This window comes from Meriones unguiculatus, chromosome 21 (assembly GCF_030254825.1).
Source record: "Meriones unguiculatus strain TT.TT164.6M chromosome 21, Bangor_MerUng_6.1, whole genome shotgun sequence".
NCBI lineage: Eukaryota > Metazoa > Chordata > Mammalia > Rodentia > Muridae > Meriones > Meriones unguiculatus.
In genome coordinates this window covers 45984835-45998655 of record NC_083368.1, presented here as the reverse complement: position 1 = coordinate 45998655, position 13821 = coordinate 45984835, and the positions used below count along the sequence as shown (strand labels likewise).

Here is a 13821-nt window from a genome sequence, read left to right as displayed (position 1 = left end):
AACACTTGCCTAGCAAGTGCAAGGCCCTGGGTTCAGTCCTCAGCTCTGGAAAAAAAAAATGAAACAAACAAATGCACAAGGTAACTGGTAAAAGCTTATTTATTTTTAAGTCCTTATAATGAAACTTAGACTCTACCAGACTCTACCTACTGAGCCTCCTTATTTTTTAAATTAATTAATTCTTTTATTAATTACAATTTATTCATTTTGTATCCCAGATGTAGCCCCCTCCCTCATTTTCTCCCAATCCCACCCTTCCTCCTTCTTCACCTCCCATCCCCCCCTCCCATAGTCCACAGATAGGGGAGGTCCTCCTCCCCTTCCATCTGACCCTAGCCTATCAGGTCTCATTAGGACTGGCTGCATTGTCTTCCTCTGTGGCCTGGTAAGGCTGCTCCTCCATGGCAGCTCAGTGTCCAAATGGGTTCCTAGTAAGGGGAACAGAGGCTGTCTGTGACATGAACTCAGTGGCAGGCTCTTTTTTTTTTTTTTTTTTTTTAGTTTTGTGTGTTTCTGTGTGTATGTTCCCCCACCCACCCACCCCCGTGTGTATTTATATACATACTTGTGCCCAGAAAAGGTCATCAGATACCTTGGATACAGTTGTGAGCCACTTGACATGGGTGCTGGGAATTGAACTCAGGTCCTCTTGAAGAGCAAGAAGCACACTTAACCCTTAAGCCATGTCTTTAGCCCCAAGCATCCTTATTTTTAAGCCCTTAAAAATGATTTTGGTAAATGTATGAGAGTAGTTTTACTTTTATATTTAAATGCCAAGTGTTTTAATTTGCATTCTAATTGCAGTCTGTAATGTTGATCACGCCCGTTCTTGGCATAGACTCACCTTGTTCCCTATTTTTCATCATTATCAGTTGCTAACTGAATGAATTCATGCCATTGTTCAGTGAGGAGAGCCGTGTCTTCATAATCTGGACTTTGTACCTTACTAGCTGTGTGGATCTGAGTGGACTGTTTGACTCTTTGGGTCCACGATTTCCTAATCTCTATTATTGGAATGATATACTAAAACACACTGCTGAGGACTGATAGAAATGTGCCAGTGAATACAGGTGAGGTGCATAGACTTATTATCACAATTTTAACTACTCAAGCCTGTTACTACTACTTACTTGAACTCTGCTCGCCTGATAAAGTTTTTGTTGTTGTTTTTAAATAGATGAAAAGATTCTGTCTCTGTCTTGTGGATTCCTGTCCTTGGAAAACCTCAAACCAGAAATCCAAATGTAAATTTAGGTGGAACCTGATGACAGTACTAATATCCACTACATAAGGTTATTGGGAATGAGGGTAATGGGTAATAAATCACTATTAAATACATTGCTAAAAATAGCTTTATTTTTAGATAGGAATTGTAACTAAATTATCTGAAGTAATCCATAAATAGCAATGACTTTTAGCAGAAATATCTCATTTAGATGACTTTTTAACATATGAGATGTTTACTATCCTCTAAACATACAACAAACATATTAATATACATTATATGCATGTTGACTGCAAATAGACGCACGCACATACACACACACAGATGCCTGTTTAACTGTTAAGCATCTTTTTATTGTGCAGATTTGAAATCTTTATAGGACATGCAGCATAAAAAAGTGTAACATATATCAGTAAGCATATAAAATTTCAGTAACCTTTTGGATCAGCACTTGACTTGCATGAGACTGAGCATCTAGGAAGAACAGACATGTCTTGGGACACACAGTTTACAGACTGAATCACAGAACAATTTCCCAAGTGATTCTCCTTATATAAAGATAAAGAATATCTTTACATTTTAAAAAAGTATGTACTATAGTACATTTTCAGTTATGTACACAGTTTAAAAGTCAAACTGTGTCCATGCCAGTGTCTGTTTTAATGCAAACAATCAAAGTAGGTAGCAGGTTGGTAAAGTGTCAGCAAAACTGAGGGAGAGAACAAAAGTCAAGCAGAATTCCAATCAATGTATGAAAATGAAAAGAAAAGCTTATCTGGAATTTTAAAATTACCTCCAAGGGCAGAGCTGTAATGTGAGTGGGGAGTAAAAAGCTTTGAGTGTCCCATACAGGCAGCTTTCTGGAGGACTCAGATACACAGGTGAAATTCCTCAGTTTGGGTTCGGAAGAACTTGAACTTATTCCAGCAAGAACATTACCTCAAGCTTTTGCCACCACCCCTCCCCCATCTTTCCTCTGAACAAAAAGGTGCTTGGATTAGGCCAAAGTCTCCCAGCAGGGGGAGGGGCCAACTGTCACAGCATTCCAAACTATTGCAAGTGCTATGCATAGAAGGGGTCCTGCTTGCCACAGCTTTGGCAGTCCTGTTTTGGTGGCCTCCTTTCCGACAGCCCTTCCTAAAGGCCCACTGATCAGCTGAAATGGGAGCACAGTGTTGAGTGAGCCACTAAGCCATCCCAGTGAGAGAAGGCTTAGATTCAGGATCGGGTGATTATTCTTGAAAATAAGTGAAGATGAACAGACATGATGCCTTCATTCAGATGTTGAGAGGCAGGGGAAGCTGGCTTCTACTCCTGCCAGCCCAGAGAGGACTCCGCCTCACCTGTCTGCTTCAGCTTATCTCACTGGGTTAATGTTGACCAGGCTCAACATAGAGAAAGATGCTACATGACCAAGCACAGATATCAAATTCAACAAGTTCTGTATCTCAGAGTCAGAAACAAGTACAGAAAACTAGCAAGTAGATTTTTTCTAGGTTTTGTTTTTAGGAAAGCTGCTGGCATAATGAAAGTGGGTGAATTAGACCCTATTTGAAAAGAAAAGATGAAAAATTAAAAGGCACCTAGGTCTTCTCGGTATAACAAATACTCAGGCACGTAAAACAACAGGTTAATGAGTAAGACATTCTTGTTATCATGAACTTAAAGATTATGGTCTCCAACTTGATGGTGGTCACGAGATTCCACTAGATTGTTAAGAGTGTTGAAAGACAATTGCCTCCTCAGATAGCTGGGAAATTTAAAATCTGCCTACATGTTCCTAAACACGTGACCATATCTATCCCAGAATTCTTCCTTTTCTATGGCCTCTATGGCTTTAGAGTAGGCAGTTGAGGTTGTTGGTTCTTTTTCCCTGTCTCCAAATTCTTCCTATTTTTTTCAAAATATCTTTCAACAATAGGTTTATATTTTAGCCAATGAAACAATGATCCACATACAAAAAAGAAAGGGAAGGAATGGGTTAAAATATCCCAGACTGTCAAAAGTAGGAGCAGAAGCTCAGAAGAGAGAAGTAGTACATGAGAAGATGAAGGGAATGACTTCTTTGTTCTGGACCGACACAAACCATTCATAAATTGCTGCTGTGATAGCAATTTGGAACTTGCAATTTGGCACCAAGGAAATAATAAGGGGGAAAAAACCCTTCCATCCTTGAAATGTCACTCATATTTCTTTCTGCATGTTGATACGGATATTGCTGAATATCTTGCCGATAGCTTCAAAGAGTGGGTCGCAGAAAGTGTGGACATAGATGGAGTAGACACGGCTGATGCACTGGATCTCAATCAGGAAGCTCTTGATGCACGGTACAACGGCCCAGATGTGCAGGAAGGAGAGGATGGCAAAGTAGATGCCCCAGATGAGCGCCATCGGGATGCCGAAGATGGTGGACAGCAAGCGGTAAAACCAATACTTTGTCACAGTGAAGGTGGTGAAGCTGGCCTTCCAGATGCCGTCAAAACTGTGCGTCCCTTCTGGCTCTGCAATCACATCTTCAAAATCGATCTGAAAGGGAGCAGAGGCAGAACGTGAGTGTGAGCAGAGGAAAACAGGCTGGGGAGACACCGCTTGAGATGCATGCAAACGTCGAAGATTTGTGTGTCAGCCCTGTGCAAGACAATTTGCAGTCGGTGGCAGCATCTGGCTCCTTGGAACTCACTGGGAACATGAATGTATGGGTTCTTCTCAGATCTGACTATTCCAGGGTCTCTCTTGACTCTGTCAAAGGCTGAGCACTACTGGTTTTAGGGCAAATGGATACATTTAAACTTTTTGCTTTAAAGTAAAACTCAGAAACACGAGAAAGGACAGAGAATATTCAGTAAAATGCAAAGACTGTGACATAATTTTTACTTCCTTCATAGACAATCGTACATACAGTATTAAAAACTAGTTAGCTTAAAATCTATTATAACTTTGCAAATAATATTAGCAAAATCCTTTCAGGAAGTAGGTTGCAATGAGCTGTGAGGCATTGACATGACTGTGGGGCAGTAAGACTAGAGCAGAGCTTTGGAAATGTGTGGGATGGGGAACTGAAAGAAGGAGCATGGGAATGCTGGGAGGTAAGCCTCAGGAGCAAGCAAAAATGAGGATCAGGCAAAGGAAACCAGACTGACCACCTCAGAAAGTTAGGATGAGGCCAAAATGGATATTATTTTCCATACAGTGACGGTCTACATAGATGATAGAGCAGGGAAGGGCAGCCACAACTACACAGAATTTCTTGAGATGAATTTGACAACGTGTGTGAGTATATAAGTGCATATTTGAGGTGTGTGTGTTTGTGCACGCATGTGACTGTGAGGGTGTGTGTGTGTGTGTGAGTGTGTGCTTGACAAAAGCTAAGAGAGACCAGCAGGGAAACTGTGGCATAGCTTAAATCAAGATGAGAAAATGGTCATTTAAAAAAAAAAAGGAAGGAAGAAAAAGTGCGGAAGCAAGAAAGAAGAAAGAATGGTGGAAGGAAAAGAAACAATTGAGCAAAAGAGAAAATAATTCCTGGACATTCGTAGGACTTGATTATTTCAAAGAAAGGAGCAAAAGATAACCTTTGAACTCCTAATCTGACCACTGGGTAGAACACCGGTGAAGAGCAGGAAGAAAATTGGAATGAAAAAAATTGTTAGCAGGAGAGAGCCTCATTTTAGAAGCAGGCAAATTGAGAACATAGTTTTTGGTAATGATCAAGACAAATGCGGATCTTCCCAGAATCATAAATATTTCAGAAATCCCTCTTGGGAAGCCACTGGGCAGCAACCAACTAAGTTTGCAGTCACAAAGCACTGACCACTCGGCAAATATCTCTATGCGTTGCTGAGTTGGCATTTCAGACCTATTTGGAACGGTAGGTTCCTGCCTCTTTACAAAAGATGAGACATACGGTGACTTTCTAAAGACAGACACACAGCAGTAGGGGAATCCTAGTGCAAACTCAGCCCTTTTGTAATAGCATTCATTTCTAGACACTTGGTCACCTACATAGTTAATTCTTAGGCTTTATTTAAACTAAATGAAGCACAAGGTTAAGAATAGTTATCACCAGGAAGGCAGGATGGGTACAGGGCAGCTGCCTCCTGGTGGCTGCCCTTTGAGGGGCTCTCACATAGCTGGAGAGCCACAGCAACTGATGGCAGACAGCTGCAACGCAGCAGAGCTCAGACTCAAGGCTAGAACTCGTTTCAGGCTGCTGCTCCATGCCAAGGAGCCACCTTTGATTTAGCACACCAAAATGTCTTTTGGAAAAAGTACATGACACCAGTTTTTTGAAGTTTATTCTCTAGAACATCCTGTTTCTTGTTCTATTGCCCAAAGTCCTAATCGTATAATATGCAAAATAGTTTGGTTATAATTTTGTAAATGAAGGTAAAAAAGACTTATTCCTCAGCACATTTAGAACTAGATTGAGGTAAACATCCACTTGTGTTTTCTTAACAGCTTATAGAAGCCAGAAAGATAGCTCAGTTGCCAGCATAAGAGCATGAGTTTGGTCTTCAGAAGATACTTTAAAGAGCAAGCAAGCAAACAAACAAAACAGATATAGGACCTCTCAGGCCAGCCAGCCTAGTCTAGTTGGGAAGCTCCAGACCAGTGAGGGACTTTGTCCTTAATAATAAAAGTTGGATGACTTTGGAGAAACGACCACTGACATGTCTCCTAACATCTATACCTGTGTGTAAATGTGCGCACGCCCACACTCACGCACACATACGTGCACACATGCCAGGGGTGGGGGAATACAGGCAAATCAGGCCAATATTTGGATGATGTTTCTGTCCAGCTTATTTAGAATTGTCTATTTGCAAGGATGTTATTCTTTCCAAAGCAATGGAAAAATGAGAAATTATGATTTTTCCCTTCAATTCAACTAAGATATATTCTTTTTTTACTTCTAAAAATTTTATTATTTTATCTGTGAAACTGAAGAAGTCAAAATTGCAAAATTATCAGTAAAATTTAAATCTAGAATCAAAGGATAATCAATAGATGATGGTTCACAAACATCATGGGAATTCAAAGGGCAAAGGTCCATGGCCTTTATTAAATGGAAGGTCTATTCCCTATTATCCCGGACATGACAATGGATTGTTCAGGTAAACAAGAGGTTGGTTTGAGGCTCAAATCTGCTTTATTTAATATTGAACGACTTTATGAAAAAGTATTTTTGAAAATGAACAGAGTAGTCACAATAATTAAAAGGCATGCTGACAGATTTAAAAGCTTGCTGCCCTTAATCCTTCTGCTAACTAATAATTTCCTCGACTGACCTCAGAGGCCATGGTATAACATGAGTACGGGGGGGGAGTATATTCGTACATATGTACACATATATATGTTTTATATGTAGCATATATAAAACGTCATCTATAATATATGTCATATTAACAAAGTATATTGTCAGGGAAGTTACCTAGGAACATATGCTTGTATGTAAAATTTCTTGATAACAATTTCTTTAACTGCTACATCTAAGTACTTTCCTAGTAAACATATTGGAAACTTTTTCTCTTTTTAGGTACTTTTGAAAGTTTCTAGGTAGCTGCATTTTCGGTGCCTTCAAAATAAAACAAAAACAAAAACCAACACAAACAAACGGAAACCAGGAAGTGAGCACAACATGCAAACACCACAGTGAATTTTGTGCAGGTTTTTTCTGGGACAAATGATGAAAAAAAAATATTAACTATAGTCAATTCATTGCTAATTTAGTCTTAAGAAGGTACGGCAGCTTAAAAGACTGAAATGGAACAGGCAAATTGGCTGCACCTGAGGACAAAAGCAAGGCAGGCTGATGAAGCATTAGAGCCAATATCCATCACTGCGAAGATGCTTACTTTGAATGCAAAGCCCTGACATGTAGCAAGTGCTCAATAAACAACAGCACTGACAAACTCCTTCACCAGCTGACTTGGGTTTTCAATAGATTAGCAAGTATGATTGACACAGCCCATAAAGACTGTGAATTCAGTGCCTACCCCTAGCTCAAGAGGGCTAACCCGTGTCTGGGATCACTTTTCTCATAAGCCTCTGTGATGTCCATTCTTACTCCTTTTTGCAGATGAGGGTATTGAGGGAAGTTAATAAATTGCTCCAGGTCAAAGCCTGGAGAGAGCAAAGCCTGACTGTGCCATCTTTCACTTCCACACTCCTTTTGCTTCTGCACTGCTGGGAACCCAAACTCTAACAATAGTCTTGGTGCTTAATCTTTCCTGAGGTAGAAGGGTGTCCAGAAGCGCTCAAGTAATCCAATTTAAAAATGGGGAACAGAGCTAAGAGAATTCTCAAAAGAGGAATATCAAATGGCAGAGAAACACATAAAGAAATGCTCAACATCCTTAGTAGTTAGGGAAATGCAAATCAAAACGACCCTGAGATTTCACCTTACACCCATCAGAATGGAAAAGATCAAAAACTCAAGTGACAACACATGCTGGAGAGGATGTGGAGAAAGGGGAACTCTCCTCCTTTCTCCTGCTGGTGAGAATGTAAACTTGTACAACCACTTTGGAAATCAATCTGGCACTTTCTCAGACAATTAGGAATAGTGCTACCTCAAGATGCTATACCATTCCTAGGCATATATCCAAAACATGCTCAAGTATACAACAAGGACATTTGCTCAACCATGTTCATAGCAGTTTTATTTGTAATAGCCAGAAGCTGGAAACAACCCAGATGTCCTCAACTGAGGAATGGATACAGAAATTGTGGTACATTTGCACAATGGAATACTACTCAGCAATTAAAAACAAAGAAATCATGAAATTTGCAGGCAAATGGTGGAAACTAGAAAGGATCATCCTGAGTGAGGTATCCCAGAAGCAGAAAGACACACATGATACATACTCACTTATACGTGGACATTAGACATATAATATAGAATAATCATACTAAAATCTGTACAACTAAAGAAGCTAAGCAAGAAGGAGGACCCTTAGGTAAGATGATCAATCCTCATCCAGAAAGGCAAATAGGATAGCCATCAGAAGAGGGAGAAAACAGGGTACAGGACAGGAGCCTACCACAGAGGGCCTCTGAAAGACTCTACCCAGGAGGGTATCAAAGCAGATGCTGAGACTCATAGCCAAACTTTGTGCAGAGTGCAGGGAATCTTATGAAAGAATGGGGAGATAGAAAGACCTGGAAGGGACTGGAGCTCCACAAGGAGAGCAACAGAACCAAACAATCTAGGTCCAGGGGTCTTTTTGGAGACTGGTACTCTAACCAAGGACCACGCATGGAGATAACCTAGAACCTCTGCACAGATGTAGCCCATGGCTGTTTAGTGTCCAAGTGGGCACCCTAGTAAGGGGAACAGGGACTGTTTCTGACATGAACTCAGTGGCTGGCTCTTTCATCACCTCCCCCTGAGGGGGAAGCAGCCCTACCAGGCCACTGAGGAAGACAATGCAGCTAGTCCTGATGAGACCTGATAGGCCAGGGTCAGATGGAAGGGGAGGAGGTCCTTATTTATCAGTGGACTGAGGAAGGGGCATGGGAGGAGAAGAGAAAGGGAGGGTGGGATTGTAAGGGTCTAAGGGAGGGGGCTACAGCTGGGATACAAAGTGAATAAACTGTAATTTATAAAAAAAATTAAAAAAGGAACGGCTCTTGTTATTATTATCACTTTAAGTCGGGACATCTGGTAACGAGGATATTTTGAGTTTTGTGTACTGATTATATTTATACTTCTCTGAACAGTATGTTTGCACAATCCTGGGAATTCAGCCAGGGAATGGCAAGCTAAATGGTAGACACAGAAACTGAGGCACTGAATGATTCAAATGAGCAGACAATCTTCATGGTCCCAAATGAATCAGCAGAGAGGCTGAAATTAGAATTCTGAGTTCACCGTTCCCAAGTACTCAGAGCCCAAGGTCCCACACTGTGTCTGTTTTTTCGTTTTTTGTTTTGCATACATGTTCTATCTCTCGGTACCCACAAATCTCCCTCCCTTCTAAGACTTTGGCTTGACAGTATGTCTGCATGTGTCTTGGAGAGACGTCCTTTTCATACTGCGGTCATGACATTGTTCGGGTGAAGAAAACTGGAACAGATACTTTAAATGGTGATGTGTGTATGTGTGCATGTATGTGTGGATGTGTGTGTGTGCTCAGCTCTGGGTGTGCATGCCTGTGTGGGGCATGCTGGGGTCTAAACTCTGATGCTCATGATGGCACACAGACACTCATAACCACTAAGTTATCTCTCCAACCCTGAGGAATACTTCAAAAAGTATCTTTAGCGTATATTTTGACTTGCATTCAAAATGCGCTGAACTGAACATTGTTCTGCTAAGTGAACAGTCAAACAGGGCAAAATTCTACCTCCACCAAGGGAGAGTTATTTAGTAGATTCATAGGAATATAAAGCAAAGGATCCTCAAAGAGCTGAAGTTTAGTTTAAAGTGCAGAAATCAACGACACTGTTGTCATGGCTAGACGAAGTCTATCTTATCAAATGATAGATGCAGGATTAGAACTCAGGCTTAGGAACTCAGTGGTGGCCTTGGCTACCACTGCCTGCCCTCACCAGACATTCCCCATCAGTGTGGCAGCTGTGTGACCAACCAAAAAGACTTCTGGTTTTTTACTTGACTTTAAATGACTTCTTGCTCTCCAGAGGTCCTGCAGGTCCGTTTCTTAGACAAGTATCTTTTTCTGCGAGTCTCCTGGGTGCTTGCTGTTTACATATAGCATCAGACTGATAAGCCTTCCGTCCGTCCAAACAGCCACACTTAAGTCCCATTTTCCAGGGGGCTTATCCCACTTGCCTCTTTTTATTGTGACTGTACCTTGGTGGATGTGCAATGTTGCCCTGCCATTAACCAGGTGACTGTTCAAGCAGCAGAACTACGTTCAGTCCAGTGTTGTTAGAGCAATGCTTTATCTGCTTACTCGGATTTAGAATGGCATAGGAGTTAGAAATCTGCTTTTCTTAAAAGATGAGACACAAACACAAGTAGAGTAGGCACCCTGTGGTGTTTAGAATGAGTTGTCTCAAATGAAGCTTAGCTATTCCACCAAAGAACTGCTTCTCTGTTTTGTAATGGAAGGAACATGTTGCCATTTTGCTAATGATCGCTCTGCAGACCTGCAGATCAAAGGCACGGATGTACTTCAGTAATATTTCTGTGTCTCAGGAGATGCTTTCTTAGGAGTCAGCAGTTTATATTGCTAGATCTTTATAAATGATGCTAGAACACCTTTGCACAGCATTGGCTGTTTCTGAAGCATAACAAATTCTAGCAACAGATGTCAGGAAAAGCAGTCCTGTTATGTTTTGATAATGCTTGGTTAATGCAATAAATCTCAGAAGATCCCATCCTGCTAAATGTACCTTAAGGTAATATTTTAAAGGCAGTTTTCATGTACACAGGAATAAAAGAAACACATTTTTTTTTCTCCAAATGTGTGCCATTTTTTTTTTCTGAATAAAAGACAGTGAAGAAAAATTTAGTACCTTTGTGGTTTCATTCCTAACAATGTCTTCACACTTGGTTTCAGTAGAAAACGTATTCTTATACTCTTAGTGAAAACTGATTATTTTTGTATTAGAGCATATGAAATAACCATCAGAACATAATTAACATAATCAAATGTATATGTAGAACATAACACAAAGCAGCTGCCAACATGTTTACTGAAGAGCCGTCTGTTGTCTGTCCAGCACAGTCACACTGCTTTCCTAACAGAATTGTACCCATGTAGGTATTTGGAACTGTCTCCTGATCAGAGTTATCTCACGGTTCGTTTATAGCTGGTATTATCATGTTAGCCTTATTGGCAAGTTGTTTGTTGAGAATATTTATGTGGCTCAGTTCTGACCAATGAGATTTAAGAGTTAAGGTAGTCTGCTGGGCAAACATTTCTTTCATTACTTCTTTCTTTCTTTCTTTCTTTCTTTCTTTCTTTCTTTCTTTCTTTCTTTCTTTCTTTTCATGTTCTTATACATTTTTTAAATTGTAGGTGTGTTTTTTAATTTAATTTAATTTAATTTTTTTATTATTAGTTACATTTTATTAACTCTGTATCCCAATCCCTTATTCCCACCCAAACTTTTGCTCCCTCCCTCATCTCCTCCCTGCCCCTTTCCAAGTCTGGGCAGACATTTCAAGAAAGCTTTCTTTTAAAGATTATCTCTCTATCTCTCTCATTCTCTCTCTCTCTCTCTCTCTCTCTACTTATCTATCTATATCTCTATCTATCTATCTATCTATCTATCTATCTATCTATCTATCTATCATCTATCTGTCTGTCTGTCTATCTATCTATCTGTGTGTACCCATGTTAGTATGTGTACAGATGCTGGCAGAATCCAGGATTAGATATCAGATTCCCTGGAGCTGGAGTTACAGGCAGTTTCAAGCCACCAAACGTGGACGTCAGGAGTCTAACTCTGTGAGAGCATTAACCACTCTTAACTTCTGAGCCAGCATTCCAACCACCAGGGAAGCTTTATATTCCTTAAGAAAAGAGACAGAGGCTTATGGGAAGGCCCCTTTCATCCTGCTTAGACTCGTATGTGCTGATTACATGAAATAATGTCATCTCATGACCATAACGTGACATGAATGAATAAAAGAACAAGGGGTTGGGAGAAAAATGGTCCTTTTGCCATTGACCAACTATGGAAACAATGGCAGAAATATTGACTACTCAGCTTTTCCTATTCTGCTATTTTAAACCACAGCTCTGGGTTTCATTCCCAGGACAGGCTTCTCTGTTAGGAGGCATAGTGCGTGCACATTTAGAAACATGTTCCATGTCTGGCCTCTACGTTTCCTTCCCACACTGCTAGAAATTTCCACACAATACAGCCAAACAATTCAGGAAATGTTTACTTTACTTTAATATCAGAATGATAAATTAAGTATGAATGAAACAGCTCAAAGTGTTCTTCATCTATAGAAGTGAATTAAAATATAAATAGCATCTAACGTGGGTCTTAAGGATCCTGTTCCAGATATCTTTGTTCTTGCAATGCCGTCTACCCTAGTTGGTGGCCAGAACTAGTGATTGTCTTTTAAAAGTGATGGATGTCAATCCCCATTCAGAAAGGCAAAGAACACGGACATTAGAAGAAGGAGAAAACAGGGAACAGGACAAGAGCCTGCCACAGAGGGCCTCTGAAAGGCTCTGCCTTGCAGACTATCATAGCAGATGCTGAGACTTATGGCCAACCTTTGGGCAGAGTGCAGGGAATCTTATGAAAGAGGTGGGAATAGTAAGACCTGGAGAGGACAGGAGCTCCACAAGGAGAGCAACAGATCCAAAAATTCTGAGCATAAGGGTCTTTTCTGAGACTGATACTCCAACCAAGGATCATGCATGGAGATAATCTAGAACCCCTGCATAAATGTAGTCCATGGCAGTTTAGTGTCCAGTTTAGTGTTCCATAGTAATGGGAAGAGGGACTGTCTCTGACATGAACTGATTGGCCTGCTTTTTGATCACCTCCCCCTGAGGCGGGGAGCAGCCTCACCAGGCCATAGAGGAAGACAATTCAGCCAGTCCTGATGAGACCTGATAACTAGGATCAGAAAGAAGGAGAGAAAGACCTCCCCTATCAGTGGACTAGGGGAGGGGCATGGGTGGAGAAGGGGTAAGGAGGGTGGGATTGGGAGGGGAGGAGGAAGGAAACTACAGCTATAGGGGGATACAAAGTGAATAAATTGTAATTAATAAAAATAAAGAAAACACTGAAAAAAAGTGATGGATGTCATTGAAGAGTTTACACAACACTGTAACGCCTTGCCTCTCTCTTTGTGTGCCTTTCTTGTTCTCTGAATTGCTCTGTGGGAAGTCAGCTACCATAGGGGTAAATTAGAAGAGGATGGTGTGGGCAGGACTAAAGGTGGCCTCTCCCTACCAACCATTGAGACACTGTAACCCTCAGTCCAACTGCTCGAGGGGACAGAATTAGTCACCAACCATGAGGGTGAGACCAGACGGGGCATCTCCCCCACCTTGTCTTTGGGAGGATCTAGTTGTGACACCTGGGTTGCACCTTGTGACAGAGCCTGAACAACCCCTCAGCTAAGTCACACTTTGATTCCCGTCAAACAAAAAGTACAAAGTGATGGATATTCACTGCTCTAAGCTACAAAATTTGAAGATAGTTGGCTATGAACTTGTAGGCAATGAACCCAATTCTAAAACAAATCTCTTGTGTGTTATTTTTATTTTATATCTTTTATATTAGACAATTCAACTTTCATACCTATATAAAAACATGTACAGTGGATATATACCCAATTCTAATCTATTCTAGTCTAGTACAATAAAACACTAATTCTATTATATTTTAATTTCTTTTCTATAGATGAAAAACACATTGAGCTGTTTCATTCATACTTAATTTATCATTCTGATATTAATATAAAGTAAACATTTGCAGAATTTGGCTGTTTTCTGTGGAAATCTCTTAGTATTTGGTGCTGAGGCTAAAATCTGTAAGTATCTGAGAGGGAAATACAACATCTTAAACTTTCTATAATCCACACAATGTTAGAGAAAGAAGCAGACTATTGACTGTGTTTGTGTAACACTGTCTACCCATATGCCACAAATTTG

At 40.5% G+C, this 13821-nt stretch overlaps 1 protein-coding gene across 4 annotated transcripts in view; it reads right to left on the bottom strand.

The window, feature by feature from the left end:
* Nucleotides 1-1556: 1556 nt before the first annotated feature.
* The window catches only part of Cav1 (caveolin 1), a 34151-nt gene continuing 21886 nt past the window's right edge, over nt 1557-13821 (bottom strand). For all 4 annotated transcript variants that reach the window (XM_021644094.2, XM_060373737.1, XM_060373736.1 and 1 more), the window contains exon 3: nt 1557-3751. In XM_021644094.2, the coding sequence (XP_021499769.1) occupies nt 3410-3751 (342 nt within the window). In that variant the 3' untranslated portion in view covers nt 1557-3409. The remainder of the gene's footprint in view (nt 3752-13821) is intronic.